Source organism: Nematolebias whitei, chromosome 9 (assembly GCF_014905685.2).
Source record: "Nematolebias whitei isolate Nwh7 chromosome 9, NemWhi1, whole genome shotgun sequence".
NCBI classification, from domain to species: domain Eukaryota; kingdom Metazoa; phylum Chordata; class Actinopteri; order Cyprinodontiformes; family Rivulidae; genus Nematolebias; species Nematolebias whitei.
Window position 1 is genome coordinate 29496695 of NC_056506.1, and position 20843 is coordinate 29517537.

The 20843-nt window shown below is 40.0% G+C and overlaps 1 protein-coding gene across 1 annotated transcript in view; it reads right to left on the reverse strand.

The window, feature by feature from the left end:
- Positions 1-16147, reverse strand: part of phlpp1 (PH domain and leucine rich repeat protein phosphatase 1) — a 62362-nt gene extending 46215 nt beyond the window's left edge. Inside the window, exon 1 of the mRNA XM_037682189.1 lies at positions 14256-16147. Coding sequence (XP_037538117.1) covers positions 14256-15861 — 1606 coding nt within the window. The 5' untranslated portion in view covers positions 15862-16147. The remainder of the gene's footprint in view (positions 1-14255) is intronic.
- Positions 16148-20843: the final 4696 nt, after the last annotated feature.

A 20843-nucleotide genomic window follows, 5' to 3' on the forward strand; every position in this document is an offset into this window, starting at 1 on the left:
ATGAATGAATGAATGAATGAATGAATGAATGAATGAATGAATGAATGGATGAATGGATGGGATAGGATATATTTAATGATTTCCCACCAATAAAGGACAGGTGATTATTTTTTGCCCGAGTCTGTATATGTGTTCATGTGCTTGTCTGTTAGCGTTGCATTAATTACTGAATTAATGTTATTGAAACTTGCAGAGAGTAATCACTGAATGTACATCTTCAACAGATTAATCATTGGTTTCAATCAAATTTAATAAGGCTGTCATAGCCAAGTGACCTAAAATAAACAGAATAACGCTATATAACTTAGTCGATACTGAAATAAAATTTGGTGTTGTAATAGCTGCCACCAATTCCCAGCAAATACTCTAAAAGATAATAGGTTGAACAAGATATTTGTTGAAAATTTTGTCATTAAATGTTTGGACATCGTTTGACTATTAGAAAAATATCTCATGAACCACTGAATGGATCTTAATGAAACTTTCTGTAAACAATCATTAACTGTTATATCTAGGACTCATTAACATTTGGAGTCAACCTAAAACAAGATTACTGCCATAGCTAAAAGGCAATAACCAACACACAAATGGCTAGAATTCAGTCAGTTTTACATATATTATGCTAAAATCTTGCATATACATTCAATTGCAGCAGAGTTATTCACAACTAATACGCAGAGTTATTTTGCAATAGTGTATGAGATTGAACATTAAATTATTTTTAAGGTATGACTGCAATAGCCACAACTGTCATTTCTCAACACAGGTTGATTTGAGTCTAAAACTCTGACCTGAAAGTTTAGGCCTTTAAAAGCTGGTCATGTTTTACTCTGACAGCAGATCATAAATGATCCAACTATCCACAGATGAAAAACACAAACTATAGGCACGACTATATTGTAATGTTCAATGCATTTCTAGAGAATAAAATAAAATAAGTCCAGTGATTTTTCACAACTTTAAGGAATAATAATAGTTAAAATGTAACAAAAATAAGACTGATTATATAAAATAAAAGAACATTCAGCATAACATTTCCTTTAAGAGTTCTTGGATTTATGTAAGAGGTTCCTCAGACTCGCTTATTATCTTTCCACTCAGGACACCGGTTGCTCATCAGCAGCGTCACTGTGTCACTTCAGCCTCCGCATTCTGTCACTCAGAAGTTGCTAATAGCCTGTATACAGCAGCAGCCTGTCTGCAGGATGGATTCCTCAACATACAGCTTTAACAAAGTGCAGCACCTCATACTGCATGTGAGAGCTTAAAGCGAGTGAAAATGAGAGGAATGAGATATTGTCATCTTAAGTAATGTACAATAACACTCTTAGAGACAGTGATATTTATTTCAGCTTATCCAACAAACATTCACCCCCCCTCCCTGTGAAGTGCATCAGGGAAGGGTGTAAGATGAGAGCAGAGGTGACGGGAGAGCAGCGATACGAAGAAGTTCTGACAACACCTCCCTCTGATAGCCAGGCTAAAGAGGTGAGATGAGATAGTTAATTGGTACGCCAGTGAAGGTTTGATGTGTGTATGAGCACACACGTTTGAGAACATGTTTATATTAGAGTTTAATTAGCTTGTGCGTGTTTGTCACCACGAGGTTCCTTGTTCATTTGTACCACTGAAATAATAATATGTGTAATGTCACTGATAGAAAATGAAGTTGGGGCAGATCATATAATTTAGTCTTCAAATCTTAAATGTTTTTCAGCAAAGTTTTACCTTTATCCTTAAACAAGAGGGATGATCAACTCTGAAGAATGCAGAACACCCATTAGAAGTGTAAAATTATAACTTATCTAAATTATGATCGGATAAAAAATTCACTCGTGATCTATTTTTAGTTGTATACTGACAAATGTGACTTTCAGTTAATATTTTGATTAGAAAATGTAACTCTGATTGTTACTTATAGCAGTTCAAAAGGGCTTTTTTTCCCACTTTTAACTAAAAGAAATTCTAGTTAAATGTATCATTTGGTAAAAGGATATCAGTAATTATGGGTGAATCAGAACTGACACTCCCAAGACACAAAGAAAAGAACACTGTCAACAATCAGCTCCACATTAACTTCTAAACCTTGTCTCCTCTTACTTTGTTGTAACCTGTCAGCCAGTCATTCAGATGTGAGGTTTTAATAAACGAACAGAAGCAATGCTGTCACGTGTCAAGTAAACACATCAAAGGTAAAAACAATGTCAGAATAGGTGTCAGAAAGTCAGCTTTTTTCCCCTCTTTCTTTGATCCCATCTTTTCTTGTACTAGCATCAGTTCAAAGGGCAAGCAAAACAAAACCTCGGATGGTATTACACATTAATATCCAGTATTGCACACCGATGGGGGGGATAGCAGCACAGCAAACAAAATCTTTGCAATGTAACCAAAAAAAAAAGGTCGTCTTGCAAGGATGACGGAGTGATGATCACAGTGAGCAGATGTGATTTTATGTGCTGCGTGCGCACAGAGCATGTGCCGCCAATCACAGAGCTGATGGATTCCTGAGGGGAAGGGGATTCAGATTTAAGTAGGCAGCAGCAACATTGTCATAGATGCTGAAGTAGAAAAGCACCGGAGTAAATACCAGCAAAGTGTATGGTACTGTGAAATCACAAGGTGAATGTGTGTGTCTGGCGAGATAAAGAAAGTGCTGGGTGAAACGCAAAGCTCAAGCCTGCTCGAGGCTCCTGTCTGAACTTGTTTTGCTGGTGTGCAACGACATGAAAAGGGAAGCGTTTGTGCCATTTGATATCAATTCACCAAGGTGACATGCTCTTATTACGATCAGATCTGAAACCGCAGGTGCTGCCTGTCATGAAAACAATGCACCATTCAGTTGATGTTTTCTGCTTTCTTATGCCCTCACAATCCTAATAATGACAATAATATGCAAAGGCCCTGGAAGAAAATAGCCTTTATGAATATTGGATGCATATATATATATATATATAAAATTTTCTTGTGTTTGCTTTAAAGGCTTAAATGCTGTCTCTCTTATAGTAGTATCTCTCAATGATGCAATTGTTAGAAAGTAGTTGGTGACTAAAACTTGAATCAGCATTGGAGATATGTCAAATTTCAGTTGCAGTCTGTTTGTAACCAAGCCACCACTAAGCCATGCAGCAACATTTTATGTAATGTTTTTTTTTTTTAATGTTTGTGTTTATGACTTGCAAAACCACACCATACCCACCTTCAGATTTTTTATTAAATCTACTGAAATACATCAAAGTTCATGCTCAATAATCCAGGTAATAAATTCAACAAAGTTAGGTCAGGTCCTCTGGACGGTTTCTTGCGTTGAAACATTTCGTCTTTCATCCAAAAGACTTCAACAGTCCGAGGAGCCACAACAAACTCAGTCCCATAAATAACACACTCGCACAGTGGGCCAACCAGTCTGATGGTGATAAGATGGTTTCTGGAGTCCGCCCTTCCCCTGTCAACTCCTATAAAGAATATAAATAAAGAAAGGTAGTGTCTCCCTTACCATTTTACAAGCAGGGCACCTCCCCTTGTTAAAAGAACCGAGCACCCGGCCTTCCAAATTAAACTGCACTCCCATGTGCGACGTAACACTAAGCTAGTGGAGCACAATACAGGCACACTAGCTGAAAAGCTAAAGTCAGCGCTCACGCTGCCTTTTCCGTCATGCTTAACCCCCCCACACGCTCAAAAACAGTTGGTACAAACATTGCGCAACTCAGACGTATTTAAGCCCCATGCCTGTTGACAAAAACCATGAACAAGATGAGCACCCCGCTATCTTGGGGAAACACTGAAAGGCATATTTGGACCTTTAAAAAAAAAAAAATATATATATATATATAGATATCATTATTGAAGTAGCGTTTAGACCTGGACATGCTTTCTGTCAGAGAAGAACTCAATCAAGATGGGTCTGAGAGTCACCCAACAACTCCCGATTCCTTTGAGAGAAAATGTGTTCCACAAATTTCTTGATCATGTTCAAATTTTAAGCGATAAGACTGTGAGCCTCTGCCGCCCAATCAAAGAAACTGAGAAGGCACGTGAACACCTGAATTGTGCGCCAGCCTGGTGACTACCTTCGCGAATGCTGTTCTTGAGATAATATCTTTGGCAATGCAAGCCCTCTTCTCCTTTGTCACTCGACCATGACAGAAGAAAGGAAATGAACAAAATGAAAACGGAAACACACAGTGGAAAACCGCATGGAAATATACAATGTGACATTTTGTTTGTTTCATCTTTATACCATAAAAATAATAATACCAATTATTGGACTAAAATATCTGCAGCCAGCTGTTTATGAAGTAAAACACAAACCTAATTTTAGTTTTGACAACAAACTGCTACAAAAAATATCAACAAAGTCAATGGACTTAAGCGAGTGTGCATGCCACTGGCAACAGACGTGTTTCTGCCATCATAATGCATCATGCATGAAGGCAGGAAACTTTCTTTGGATCAGTATTGTGTAGTGAGAAAAACAGACATTTTACCTCTAATCAATTAATGCATGATGCAACACAGTCAAATCTCTCTCAGTGTCACATTTTCCTGTGGGCAGACCACAGGCACATTAAAGTAGATCATTTGTTGCTTGTATTTAACCCTCAGCACTATTCATGACCAGAAGCTATAAATGTCTCTTATAGCTTAGCTGAATCTGGCATCAAACCAACAGCAGACATCCAAGATGTTCCAGAGTGCTTTATATTCAAGGCTGCCATTCAGTGGCTTTCCATTAGAGATGAAAATGAACTGTAAATACTATACTTATATAACACTAAAGCATAGGCAAAAAAATATAGTGACTATTATTTTGGCTTTCCATTTATTGTTGCATTAAGAATGTGTTTAGTGTAAATGAAATTGTGCACTGGAAAAGACAGAAAGGATTGTTCTTGAAATCTCCAAAATGCAAACAATGATGCAATCAAACCCTGGATTTGTGTTTAAAGCCACGCTCAGAAGCAACAGGTGGAAAGAGTGTGAATTTTACACCAGAAGAGAAAAGACAAGAAAGTGCTGTTTTCTCCTGATGATGTGCGGGGACAGAACGAGTGGATGAATGGGATTGCAATGCTGGCCCACTTCCCTGGTCCTCACGTGCTCACTTCTCTCATCCCCGCTGTCTCTCTACTCCCCATGCCTTTTCCATCCATCCATCCATACATACAATTTTTTTACCCGCTTCTTCTTTCAGGGTTGCAGCAAGCTGGTGTCTATCTCCAGCAGTTACTGTTGGAGAAGCCAGGTAAGTCTAGACAGGTCACGAGACCATCACAGGGTCATATAAAGACAAACGAAACACAGTCATTCACACTCTTACCCCACACCTATTTACAATTTAGAGTAATCAATTAGCCTAACATGCATGTTTATGATCTGTGACAAAACCCACACATGCAAACTCTACCCTGAAAGTCCTCAGGTCGGGAGGCAATCCTACAGTCTCCTCACCCAAAACAAAAAAACCTGCTCTAACCACTACACTGCCATGCTGCCCCCCTTTCCTTTTCTTTTGTTTAAATTTTAACAAGGTCTGAAACAGAGGAGGGCTGAAACGGGCATCCGGGGTGTTCTGGCTCAGCTTTGTGTCACATGCAGAGGCCATGTGAACAAAGTGGCACTGTGGGAGAGGTGGCTGGGAGGAGGGGGGGTGCAGCAAGAGGGAGCAACAGTGAGAAAACTAAAGAGGGAAAGCTTCTTTAACCAGAAGAACTAGGAAGCACTGCAAGATATGGAAGTGATAAATAAACCAAAGCATTTATAAAACAAACTCTATAAAAAATACAAGCGCAGGCTAGAGATGCAGGATAAAGGTGGTGCAGGCAAACACAATCCAAAAGGAGAAGCACACGATGACAGAAAATGACCTGTAACTTCCTGGTACAACAGGTGACAGCTGGGTTTTTTTTCACCTGGAGCAGAGTCATTTTCAAGCTGCACGGCTAACAGCAAGAGACCTGCCATGTTAATGACTGAGGCCAACAGGACAGTCGTCTCTTTGAGTCTCTCTGGGCTGAAACAGAGCTTTCAGCATGACACACTCACATTATACATGCTGACTCACTGACGTATTGGGCACACCTGTGTAATTTAATACAAGGCACCAGCCTCACTTTTAATCTCATCTTTATGAAGCTCTTTGAGGCATGTTATTTGGTGCATATGCAATTATTTTTACAACTCTGTTCAAGCTTGAAGGCCTAAATAAACAAATAGCAAAAAAAAAAAGAAGCAAAAAACACATTTAAGAATGGAGGTACAACTTTGATGCTTCTGATTTTTTTTTTAAACCTGCAAAAGCTTATGTTCTTAGCAGCAATGACAACAACTGTAATAATCATCTTTTGCATTATTTAAGTTACTGTGCCCAGCTTGTTAGCAGAGCCAGTGCATTGTTACCATGTGGCGTTTTTCAGCTGCCTAATAAAGCTGGTCATGAATTCACATTCCATTTTTCTTGAGTAAATCTAGGTTTGTAGCTGTTCAGTCATTTATTGTCCTTGAAATGTAGTTGCAACACCTGCTTGGCCTGAAAAAATATATAGTATGGTGGTACAGTTTAACATTGTAGCCTACAAAAACAGTCTTGGACCAATGTTTGAATGCTGACCTAAAATAGAAGAATATCAATAAATGTCCTGTGCGTTATCTGATATGCTTCTTAACATCAACTAAGACTGGATGTAAATCTTACAGATTAAAATATATAATGTATAATGAAATTAATGTACAGGAAATCTGCATTATTGGGCTGTTAGTTCCTTTTGGACATGTTCTCTTACATCTGCTTGCCAACAAGGAAGCATTGCTATTGCACTTCAGCATTTTCTGAAAAGAGTGAATTTTAAACTACCGTAGGTCATTTTATACCAACAACTTTGCCTTCTTCTATTTGAAAAACAACTCTGGCTACAACTAAGCACACAATCTAGCTGTATCCAGCAAACAGAGATTTGACAACAGTTTCCCAACACTTCAAATTCCACTGACAATACTGTTTGCAAATTTCAGTATTTCTTTTGTCTTTTATCTCTGGTAGAAAGCACAATGGCTTTTTTTTGGCTCTGTAAGAACATAGTAACATATTTTATACAGAGAAGCCCAAAACGTATAATAAGTTGTACTTGCTCAAAGCAAATTAAATGCTACGGTGCAAAACAGCAAACTGATCTGTAGAAACACAGGCTTTGTAAAACAAATCAGTGTAAGCACCACTGGACTTGTGGTATTTAAAATCTCCCATCCAGGAACTGACAGTTCTGTCCAGTACACTAGCAGGCATGCAGGCTCAGAGTCCCCTAATCAGAATTTTTGGGCCTCTTCAATGCTTAGAGTTGCAGATGTTGTCTGGTATTAGGCTGTGCTGCTGCTGATCAAAGCTGTGGATAGCGAGCCCCTGCTGGCGTGCCTCTAATCCTCCCTCATGCATGCAGACAGAGCTGGGACATGTGCTCAGCTCGAGGACAGTTTGTTCACTGTACGACCTAGCTGAAGGGGGAACCTTTTTACTGCCTTTGCTGGTGGGTTCCAGTGACTCCAAGCCTGTAGCATTTGTGGGTAGCATTCGGCCAGGAGAATGTGACAGACAGCTGAGAATCAGGAATCTCCCATAAGGCAGAACAAGCCACAACCCCTCCTAGCCCCTCTCCAAATTTCCCATCTAGAAGCTGCCTGCTTAGCCTGACATTGCCCAGTCTGGATTCTGCTGCTTACCACAAAGCAACGAAGATTTTAACTGCAGTCATTTCTGTTTAATTTCTACTAACTTCCTCAACCAAAATACTGCAATACTTTAAAGCAGGCACATCAACAAAACAGTGAATCTGAGCACTTTAAGCTGTGCTATCCTCGTAGCTGCTCAATTGTACATTTTCCTAATGTCTAAAAGATATTGAGTGGCCAGTAATTCAAAGAATGGGAAGCAAAAAATAAACTAAGGGAAACTTAAGAGATTTGGAAAGATAAATGGAATCTGTCAGATGATGTGATGAAGGACGAGATGCGAGAAAAGATAGAGACGAGAGAGGGAGGAGGATCGATCAGGAGAGAAATTGAGAGAGGGAGGAAGATTTGGTGTGAGAGAAGAGACGGGAAGGAGATGTCAGCCATGAAGCCATTTTATATTAGACGGCAAGCAGTTCACTTGGTTTAAACTACGAGTCGACGCCGCCATCCTCTCAACGGCAGCCTCAGAGGACACGTGAGGAAATCCTGAGAACTACAAGTGCAGCTAAAGCACAAGTCAGATGTAGTCGTGTTGAATTTGACTCGTATGTGTGAATAATATGTAAAGGATATGAAATTCATCATGCATTGTTGCTCTCTTCTTCAAGAAAACATGCAAATAAACATCATCTAGGCACATTGGACACATGCATATTAAGACTTTCACTGTGGAATGTGAGAAATCTAGCTAAGACAATTACATAATGATTGCAATGGGCTATTTAGAAAGATCATTAGCTGACATGGATGTGTGAATGCAGCAGCCTTAAGCCTCATTTTAACAAGAGCTTCAGGGAGGTTTTGCATACTTGAGCACATTATAATTAGTCAAGTAAACAAAAAACTAAAGGAAAGTGGCATTTAAATATTAGATTTCATAATATTACCATTAAAACATCATTTGAATACCAAAATCGTCTCAAAGTGTACCAACAGGAGGGTTGTCGTTTTCATGGATACAAGAAAATAATGACAAGAAAAATTTGCACAGCCCGTTCTCGTGCTTTGGAAAATTATTTTCATAGAAATTGGAGTGCGAGTGTGGGAGCAATCTGGCGAGCGCTGACTGTACGGAGGGTGCGACGTGGCACAGACATGACAGAGTGAGTGGTTCAGTCCTTAATAGCTGCCACGGAGGCTGCTGGAGAAAGCTGGGAGCTTCATTAAGCCTTTAAACCCTGAAGAGTCCTTTTAAGTCATCACGCTACCGGCCGCTGCCTCCTCAGCTACTCCCTGAGGTAAGACAGGAATGAAACAGTCCTGAACAGAGATTTTACAAAGCTTAGAGTAATTATGTAACTATCTTAAATGCCGTCTTTTGAAAACGGTAGCATTTTGCTCCAACTATATCACTAGATGCCAACCGGCTACATCAATGGCTCTACCGGGTTTTTTTCCCGGCTGTAAAGTAAAGTCTTCCTATAGTGGTTGTAGTTTTCTTGAAAATCAGATTAAAAGTTAAAAAAAAGGGTCAAAACATGTAAGTAATGTCTATATCTTCAATTCAAAGTGAGTCTTGGAGTTGTCAAATTGTATGTCAGTTATGTACTAAATCATATAATGTGAAAAACAGACAGAATAAGGGATAAACAGGACATACAAATGTCAAAAAGTTGAAAATGTGAGAATGACTTGTCATTCAGAAATACTTTGCAGGTCACAATTGTCAGCTGAGGAGTTGTGAATTGAGGTCAAATCAATAAATAAGTGGCATTGTTTGGGTTTCTAAATACGTAATAAAAATAAAATATAAGTGAGCCAATAAGCATGAAAAATTGTTTTGAGAACGACTGCAAAGAACATTTGGTGCGATAGAAAAGTGCTCTAAAATCCAATTTAGAGAAACAAATTGTTCTTATTGCTAATTTATGAGGTTTTTTTTTGTTGTTGTTGTATAAAAATAAAGATATTTATTCTTTTTTTTATGCTTGAGGCACAAGGTGCATTGTCATTTTATTCTCCTTGAATAAATCTTCTACTGGTGGACAGTGACAGCAACATGGGAATAAACTGAAAATTAGGTGCAGCATGCAATCAGCTTTCATCTAGAAAAGAATGAACACCTTTACGGTTTCTGCCGATGTGGTCGTTAGCTTTACTCATGACACGCAACAACTAAACTGCGTTTAAAACGAGGGTCATTCTCTGCTAACGGTAAGTTTCTCCCTCAAGTCCCCGACGTTGCTTTAAAGAAATGAAAATTCTTATTTCGAGTTCAAGGGAACTAATAAAAATGATTTAGTACAGAACTTTAAACTTACACATTTTCTTTGTTAGTATTTATAAAATTCTGTGATTTTTTTTCTTCTTCTTCTCAAATTGTAGTCATTCTTACCAACAAATGAAAGATGCTAAGGATGGAGAACTAAACCAACGCCATGGAAACAAAGATATAAAGGTAAAAATAGACTGCATAAGATGTTGCCAATGATTCTATGAAAAGACAGAAACGTTTTGACTAAATCAAAATCCCTAAATGCACATCATAAGGAAATAAAGTACCGGTAATTACATTGCATAAAATGATGTATTAATTATACTAATTATGATACTAATTATAATGTAATTAGTTATTTAGGGAAATATACAGTAATATAAGTTTTGGAAGAGTAGTAAGTTTTAAAAGTCAATTCATTTAACTTAATTCATGCGACCAAATTTAACTAAACTTTTATTGAAAAAATGTGAAGACTAACAAAGTTCACATATTTTGAAAACGTCACATTCCTAATCAAGACATTTGTTGCTTGCCATTTATTTGATTATTATAAAACTGCTTTAGGTTAGAGACTAGCTATCCGTTAAAATCACACTGGTGCTCTGTAGAGAATTGCAACACAGTCTAGCAAAACAGACAATAAAAAATAAACTGAGCAACTAGAGAGGCATTGTTCTTAAGAGAAAATTGCTAAAATAATTTCCTTTTTTGCGATTTACAAGTTCCCTCTGGGTAAACGAATAAAACCATCCAAGCAGGGGGTGCTTCATTACTTTGTGTGCCCAGGATCTCCTTTCACCAGAACAAAAACATACGTCTGTCTGTCTGTTTATATATTTATATCCAAAGATGGGTGATTAAGCCATAGCTGAGACTCAGTACACAGTTAAAAATCTTCCATACATGCAAAGTTTTCTGAAAACATGGTATTTTTAACGTCTGCAACAGAATGTCTGTATGTTTTTTTTTTTAACAAATACCTTTTTTTTTTTTATTATTATGTTTCTCTTCTCTTCCAATAAAGGCCATCATTCCAAGAGACTCCTGTGTGAATAGTTCTGAAAGGATCCCTCATCAGCCTGTGAAAGACAGCGTCCCTTTGATCTGGGCGCCCTTCTGTACACGTGTGTGTCTGTGCGTGGGGCAAAGTGTGCTATCTCATCTGTTCGCTGCAGTCTGCACACTCAGGAGCCCGACCTGACCCCTTCAAAGTCAAACTGGTCTTTGGATAGGCCGGTTGATCTAGCATGATGCACCATGGCAACTTCTCAAGTCGACATAACAACCTCATCACATCATTGTCCTGTTTGCCTAATCATGCTGAGCATTCGTCATCAATTTTAACATTGCATTACAGACTGCTGCCCAGCTGATAAGCTTAGAATGTACTGGATAGGTTTTAAATTGCTATTTTATTGAACAATAAAGCACAATTTGGACATTGAACTTCTTGTCTCAAAGGCCACTTGGCATACACAACTATGCAGACAAAAAGGCCTTTAAAGTGACTGAGGGCTAGAGCAGCAGCAGCTGTGTGTGAGGGTCAGCCAGAAAGTCAGCTGAGACTGGCGCTATCTCCCCTATCTGTGCAGAACAACCACCCCAAGTCAGCTCAACATGTGTCAGCACACTAACCCTTCATATACTCTGCCCCAGCAAGCCCCCCCTTCCTCAATTTCCTGCTCAGCAGACATGCCTAACATTTTAGAAGAGCCTGCGTACATTCCTCACATTCTTCCATCGCATAAGAAAATGGCAAATGAGCACAAAGACGTGTCACAAGGCCATTAGCTCTGCTTTTACAGTATAGGACATGTATGTGTGTGTTAAAGTGTTCTTCGTTGTCCTATCACATATGTGGCTGAGGCCTGGGTGGTAAGTGGCACTCGTTTCCATGCTGGAGAGTAGCTCAGGTGACCACAGTTAAGCTGTCTCACATGGGACGTAGAGGCGTTGCCATCAGGCATCACAGCCTCTTTGCATGCCTTTAGCAGCTGCTGCTGCAACATCTCAGCTGACTGCACAGACTAATGTCAGGCTCATTTGATTTATTTTCCCCCCTCTAAATGCACATCCATCCACATGAGCCCCAGCGTGAACACGTGCACAGCCTTCCATATGATGCCATCGGAGTTAAATCATTGGAAGAAAAACGTCAAGGTGGGCGTTATTACTTTGAAATCATACCATGTTATCGAAGCTAATTTGTTATATTTTTAACACACACACAAAAGTACTGAAGTTTTTTTTATTTGTGCCGGCAGCTTGTAGGTAGAAGCACTTTTAGTGCGAACAAAAAAGGGAATAATCTATTTTTTTGATGACATACTGAGCACAATGATTGTGTGAATCTATTAATAAAAAGGCATCTGCAGCAGCCACAGTACAAGATATCGCAAAGCCAAGTCAAAGCACTAAAGTATTTTATTTTTTTCAGGATTTTTTGCAACGACATGACATTTTGTCCAACATTAAAAAAATGGTGCACAACGTGTACGGCTCCAATTTTGCATTAATGTTCAGCTAAGTTCAATTTGATTTCACTCTTCGCCAAACGAGCCGAGTTATTGCGTTTACTAAAGTTGCAAAGCTTTACCAGCCATCTTGAATGGGGTTGACTCCAAAAGTTCATCAGTTTTATTGGATTACTTTCTGAAAGTTGTATTAAAATTCATCCACCAGCTCCTAACACTACAAATGAACATGTGCATGTGCCAAAACATGATCGCATATCGTGGTATGCGATAGTAATTTAGTAATCAAAAGTTGCCACTTATCTGCAGCCTGCAAAAAATTTTTTTACTTGATAAAATTTGAATTAAATTTAAAGTAGAACTAAATAAAAGTAATAAAAAAAAGACTTATTCAACAATTATTGTTTCCTAGACCAAATAAAACATAATGGCGTCAGTCGTTACTGTCAAACAAGACAGAATAAAGTATGTAGCCCAGCATGACTGAGCCATTTGTTTCTTTTGGCTTCAGTGTCTGGTTGTACACTGGTGTGTGTTTTTGTTTCAAATGACGAGGAAAGGTTGTTGCGTTTCCTTTTTTTGCAATACAACTTTTATAGCACATTTTGCAAAACATTGTGCTGTGCTGTAAGTCTGACCTCTTGTAGCCAAACTACTGGTACTTGGCTAAATGTGCTGAATTGTTTGGGTCAATGCTGCTCAAGTACGTTTAAGTACATTATGTGTATCTTGTTGTTGCTTGAGAACAAAAATGTGATGCCTCGTTATAGCACTGATATCTATAGATAACACCATTTTCAATCAAGGATAGCCATACCAGTGTAATTTAGATAGTATAACCTCAATAAAGCCAATCCCTGCAGAACAAAGCAGGTTGAAGACATTTTCAGAGTTTGCTGAGAAAACTCAAAACTTCTCGCACAGTAAACTTTTGAGTTTCCAACTTTGCCCGACTTTACACCCGACAGGTGCAAATCAATCTTCTTTACTAGGCTTACATTTTTAAACACGTCATAATTTTACTTCCTACAGCAGCAGTGATGAAGACAGAATGGCACTGGTGAAAAGGGGGGCTTCCTGAGCTTTGGGGACACACATTAACCCAGCTTGGCAGTCTGATGGTGTGACAGTAGCTGTGCTGGATGCAAATGGGACAGCCACTGTGTAGCATCTCAATGACCAAAATTCACTGAGTGCAGAGAGGGGGTTTATGGTCCTCCCAGCCATACTGCTCCCTCCCCTGTTCTTTATCCAAACACATTCAGTCGTTTCATTTGGATGACAATGAGCCAAAAGCCGGAAAGGGCCCCCATGTTTGTGCACTATAAGTTGTGGTGAAAGCTTTGTGCCAATGTCATGGGTGCCCATGGGAGCAAAGTGTGCTGCCACAGGCCAATAAAGACAATTAAAACCGGAAGAAACAAAAAATAAATAAATTAACTTCTGTAAAGGCAAGGTGGATTTGGACAAGTACTAAAAGCCTTTGGAGCATGATCCCACTCAATGTCACCGCAGTTAAAACTGAGTCAAGCGAAACTTAAATAATAACTCTAAACGACAACTGCCGTATTGCTCTTGTGCAGCAATGATTAAGGGACAAGCTCATCCTCTGTGAGAACGTATCACTCCATCTAAACAAAAGGAGTTATTCTTTAACAAGTTCTATAAATGTCACATTACACACCTGCATCAATGCACCTGTTTCACTTGGATACTGTTCAGCAAGCTATTAACTCTACGTTAAGAAGACTCTAAGCTAAAAAAAAAAAGATACGACTTCAACATGCTATAAAGTGAGCAGAAACATGAATCATTAATAATATGAATATGTCATTTACCTGCATAAAACCGTAACAAGGAGCCAATTTCTGTGTTAAGCCCTTCTTCTTGAACTCTCCAAGGGTCCTTAAATCCAAGCTTAAAGAGAAAGTCATTCTGGATCTGCAGAGGCCTCTCATCTGGGCTTAGACGCCTCACAGCTTCACCGTGCAGCTGAACATACAGCGTAGGGCTGGAATCAAAAGACTCTCTTTTTTGGTTTTCTGGCAGAACCGGTTTTACATCACCTTGACCAGAGTGTGGATTTTGGGCATCAGGTAAGTTATCTTGAGAACAGAGTCTTGACAAGGAGCTGGCACTATTGCTGGAAGGCAGGCTGTGAGTGTCGAGTCTGCTACCTGGTCCCCCATTTTTTGTCATGTCGTTTAAATGTCCCATGTTGTAGTTGGCAGTGACGGCAGTGATGCCGTTAGTGTGGTGTTGGGAAACGGGGTCCACAGCTGTGCCAGACATGGAGCAATCTAGCTCCAACTCATCCGAGGAGCTTCCGTACATGTCATGACCTTCTGTGGCACTATCGAAGGAGGGACTGAGGATGGACGCTTCTGTCCCCAGAATCATGTCATCACTCAGAGAGTCTCTGTGCTCGCTGAGCCGGGCCCCAGAGCTCAGGTCATCAAATGCACTGCTCTCCACATCAGAGCCAGAGTTTAATCCATAGCTGTCCAGGCCATTCCTATGCTCAGAGTCGTCATCTATAGGGGTGTCCATGTTAGAGGTTAAGTCTGACAGAGAGCAGGTGATGTTGTCCTGTGACTCGGATTCTGGGGAGAAAAGTTTCTCATCAACTTCCTGTTGCTTTTGCATGCCGTCTGCATTCTCCATGAGCAGGAGCCTCAACCTGTCACGGGGATGACCTCTTAATGCTGCTGATTCCAAGGAGGTCAGGTGGCTGCGTTGGATGCTCAAGTCTTCTTTCACTTGATCATCGTCATATTCATACTTCACGTTGCAGTTGCCATTTTGGTCAGTCTTGGAACTATCTTTACAGAAAATGCGCATCACGGAGCTGGACTTGCTGCTGAGTTTACTCAGCCGGAGCGCCACCTCGCCGGCTGTGGTGTCCATAGTGCAAAGGACCGGCCTGGGATATGACGGCGTCAGTCTGTCGTGGACATGCACGCAGCCCCGGTGGAGGTCGGCTCTCACCCACTCGCGATCCGCGGACTGCAGCTGCATGTTCTGCCGGTGCTTCAGCAGAGTCTTGCGATCCAGACTCCGAGTGTGCAGGGACGCAGAGGACAGGGCCGAGCTCATCTTGGCGCCGCAGGCGGCAGCGACTGCCGAGGTGGCCGTGCTGGCTGCAGCTGTGGCGGAGAGGTTCCTCTTCAAGCGCCGCCGTCTCAACAGGAGGGAGCTGGAGTTGCCGGACGAGCCCCGGCCATTAGACGCCGCGGCTCGGTTTGACGCACTAGATCCAGGCATGGAGGCGGAATGAGTGATGCGATGCCCGTTCGTCGTCGCTGCGCGGGAGGGTGCCAATCGGCCACCGCCATCATCCGCGGGAGTCCCCCGGGCGACAGACAGTCCGCTGGGCTTCTTCATGAACTTGGTCGCGCCTCCATCCGCCGCTCCGTCCTCAGCGACAGCCTGCACACTTTCCATCTCCACCAAACTAGAGGAGTCCTCCTACACTGAATAAATGTCGGTGCGCAGTTCGTTATTCCCCAAACATCTACATTTAAAAGCCGTGATGCGTGCCCACCGTGATAAATGTCCGCCAACTGGGCGGTGTTGATTAGTTGTTCCTCTAGTTGTCATTCACTTCGTCTTGTCTTCTTGTCCCTGTCGAAGTCTCCTCCGCTGCCACCCCCCAAAAAACATTTTACCGATTAAATTTACTGGGAAGAGGCTGGGCGCTGAGGGGCAGATCAGGGCGGAGACGTGACTGTGTTGCTCGTCCCCAAAAATACAGTACTAGGATATGAAATGAACGTCGGCCGACCGCCTACGCAAATCCTGGTTGATATATATTCATGAGGAGGACACAAGATGGGGACGCTAACAACAACGCGGTGGATTATAGGAAATGTAGTAGAGCACGCGATCAGATTGAGGTTCTCTCCGTTGGGAAGAAAAATTTTTAAAAATACATTTCCCAAAATCCTTTGCGCCAGTGTCAGTTGAGTAGGGCGGTGAATTAGCGAGAGGCGTAAACATAGCTCCTATAAAACGTTTGGTGTTAAGCTGTCGGAGTACGTCCGCTCTCTCATGTGAAGTTTTCTATATCTTAGGCATATACGATATTTGAATAAAACTGTTTTATATTGTTATGTGTTGTATGTTTCGAGAGAGAAGTGCGTCAACTGTTGAATATGCGGTCGAAAGAACGAAACTTTTTTTATTTCCGCTCAAAGCTAACTCCAAATATGGCGGTTGTTTCCTTTAGGACAATCCATAAACGTAACCTATAAGGGTGAACTAAATTGGGTCTCATTATTACTTTAAACGAGTGGAGACGAGGGAAATAACTTCGACACCATCTCATCCAGACGCCATTTCACAAGGCCAAATAGTTTGTGCTCATTCTCTAGTATTTATCGCCATCTAGTGGGGGGGATTGTTTTATAATTTATTTCTATAGCACATAAAAAACTACTAAAGCTGGCCAAAGTGCTTTACAATTAAGTAAATGGTAAATGGACTGTACTTATATAGCGCCTTTCTATCTTATTTCAAGATACTCAAAGCGCTTTACACAACAGTCTGTGCCTCATTACCCATTCATACAGCACTCTACTAGATCTCTACAAAGATAATTGAACAGATCATTCTAAAGAGACTAATCAGTGCTTTAGATCACATTCATACACCGATGGGGCACACACCAGAGGGCAGAGGCAATGAGGGGTTCAGTGTCTTGCCCATGGACACTTCGGCATGTGACTGCTGGTGGATTCAAACCCCCAACTCTTGCATTGGAGGACTACTCTAACCACACAGCCGCCCCAAGTCAGATTTAAAAAGAGTAAAAAATAAATCGTGTGCCACTCAAATAACAAAGTTAATAAAATACAACACACAACAACAATAAAAATCAGCTTTAACTTGTTCTCAGATTCTGCATGGATCAAATGACGAGGAAAACAGACGAGTCTTGAACAAAGATTTAAAAGTCTCATCCATCCATTTTCTTTACCCGCTTCTTCGTTTTTGGGTCGCCGGGGTCGCTGGTGCCCATATCCAGCCATCACTGTGTGAGAGGCGGGGGACACCCTGGACAGGTCTCCAGTCCATCACAGGGACACATAGAGACAAACGAGACAAACAACCATTCAGTCTCTCACTCTCACCTAGAGACAATTTAAAGTTACCAATCAGCCTAACATGCATGTTTTTGGTCTCTGGGAGGAAACTGGAGGACTCTGAGAAAACCCACACATGTACGGAAAGAACATGCAAACTCCACCCAGAAAGGCCCCTGGACCGGGATTTGAACCAGGAACCTGCTTGCTGAGAGGCGCTCTACCAATTGCTCCACCGTGCTAGAATACAACACACAACAACAATAAAAATCAGCTTGAACTTGTTCTCAGATTCTGCATGGATCAAATGACGAGGAAAACAGACGAGTCTTGAGCAAAGATTTAAAAGTCTGAGTGGTCTTTAAATGATCAGGTAAGTTGTTCCACAGTTTTGGAGCAGCAACCACAAAAGCCCGATCACCTCTAAACTTAGTTTGTATCTGGGGACTTCTAAGAGAAACTGGTTGGTAGACCAGAGTGCTCTTATTGGAGTGTAGATATTAAGATCACATAAATATGACAAGATAATATGACCTTTCAAGACTTTAGAAACAAGCTATAAAATCTTAAAATCAATCTAGAAGTGGACAGGAAGCACAAGTCAAATTTCAGTCACGTTTCTTGCAATGATTGAAATTTTAATGTTTATTCAAAAACTCCATCAAAAAAAGCAAAGTTCAAACAGTATTAAACAAAATCTGACACTTTCTACTATCTTCGGTCACTGATGTAGGCCTTAAGACAAGGGTGTCAAACTAATTTCCACCAAGGGCCACATCAGCGTAATGGTTGCTCGTCCTCAAAGGGCCAGATGTAACTGTAAGACAGTATAAACGTAGCACAAATGATCTCATTGTAATGTAAAATAAACACAACTACTCCTTAATGTTAAATAACTGTTTTTTTTTTTTACTTATTCAACTTACAAATATGTCTGCTTGTTGCTCTGTTTATAAAACCTTTTAGTTTGTCAGGTTATGAAATTCACATTACTCCATAAATCAATGATCAAACTTTCCAAGTGAATAAGGAAAAATAACAAGTTATGACATTAACTTTGTTCAAAACTTTTTTGCCATAGTTAAGAGGGGCAGAATAAAGATCCAACCAACAATTGTGAGCTGCTAAGAACATACGCATTTTACAAAAAAAAAAAAAAAAATGGCTGCACACAGCCTGGCAAGGGTCATTCATCCAACTAATGAGAGACGGTATTATTATAGAAAACATTACCTGCATAAACGCATAAACCTGCAATCCCAAATACATTGCTGCAAATTTAACATAATGTAATAAAATACATTTAATATGTATAATAAACTCAAAATAACATTAGGGTTGAAGGTTCACTTTGTCATACTTAGCTCTATGTTTGGTGTCAAAATGCCAACGTAGATTGTACTCTCTGACGACCGCCACTGCCTCATAATACAAAAGACACAGCGGTTTCTCTCCTTGAAGCACAATCATATATTCACCTTCCTATCTTTCTTGAAACAACCTCCAATCTGCATCAATTTTTCTCTTCCTGGACATTTGTATTTCTCAATTCCACTTATTTGGAAAATGATGATGTGGAAAAGGTGCAATCTGGTGGTGGGATGCTGTTACTTCACATGTAACATAATCGCCATTCATTATGGGAAATGTAATGTTGTCAGTGCACCTTTTGACTTATTATATTGCAATCAGACCTTTTAAGCTCTCGCGGGCCACATAAAATGACATGGCGAGCCATATCTGGCCCGCGGGCCTTGAGTTTGACACGTGCCTTAAGAGATCTAAAGCATGCAAGTCTTCTGTACTTGCAACTAATGTGACATTCATTATGTGGATGAGGAATATGTTGATCTACTGAATAATAAGTTGATGGTCGAGGTACTTGAGCATTGTTCAGTTTCCTTCTAATGTGCTTCTAGTATTGCTGCTCCTGACAACTCCTTTTGATAGAAGTCTATTAAGAGACCACTTTTTTCACTATTGTTTGCACAATGCTACACTTGACTGAACCAAAGCATCAGACTCGCTGTGCTCGAGGTATGCCTAAGCTGTAGAAGCAAATGTGTCAGTGATTTAAGGAGCGTGTGTGCTCCGTGATGATTTAACATTTTGAAAAATACCACACGATTATCAACTCTACTCACCCCTTTAACATCTATAAAATAGTTTTTGTCACAAGCTGCTTCTAAAATTGTTCATAAAATATAGAAAGTTTCTCTAGACCTTTGACAAAAAGGGTAATTTAATATTTAGGCTGGCACCCTTCACTAAACCTGATGAAAATGAGCAGTTTCCTGCATTATCTTATGTGGAGGCTGGAATAATTGCATCATCAGGGTCATATACAGTAAGGACGCCCTCCTTCCTTGGTGTTTCAGTAGATTCACCTACCTTACCAGTGCCTTTTCACATCCCAAGTGTGCCTTAATCTTCATGGTTATTCTTCAGCCATGACAGGCACATTTTTCACTGCAGCTAGGTTTTACCTTGCCCTGAAACTTTTTATAGCAACCTGACAGCCCACTGGAGAGCCTGTCCTCATCTGCAAAGTCAGACTATTTTAACATTTTTGGCTCAAAATATTTCTGGAACATATATTATATAAAAGGAGGAACTTTGTGGTATGAACAAGCAGATAATTCAAAAAGCAACTAAATATTGATTTTTAGTTTTAAGCCAAGATAATTTGTGTAAATATTTCCAGAATGGTCTCATTAAAATGCTGTAAGCCCATTAAGTAGAACACTTCCCATTACCAGACTCAAATATATGGTCTTCCTCCATCTCTGGTGGTTCCATAGATTGCAGGTTCTGCCAATAAACTCACTTTAGCATTAGCATATTATGTGTTGCACTCACATTGCTGTTGGAAAATTAACAGTAACTTGAGTTTAAATGGTGCCAAAGTGCCTTCTAGCATAAAACAAAGAAGTATAATCACTGCAACAAAATTAAAAATAAAATAAATCAAATGCACTAAAAAAAAAAAAAACACGATTAATTATAAACAATCATGCACGAAGCTGAAATGCATTCAGAAATAGACTTTAATTGGCATGTGTTCCTTACATGAAGTTCTGCATCACAGAAACAAGAATTTATTTTATTATTATTTTTTTTTAAATGGACCACCTTCAGTTTAGTTGCTTTGTCAGTTAGTTCCAAGAAACTGAGCATTGCTGAATTCATCTTTAATAGTTCCAGCAAAAAAAGAAAACTTCTTGTCCCACACTCAGGTTGTCACTGACCGCCTGAAATACATACATGTATAAATTTGTTCTAGAAAAACCAGAGAACGAGTACAAGCTATGACAGAAACTGGCTTTAACAAAAAAAAAAAAA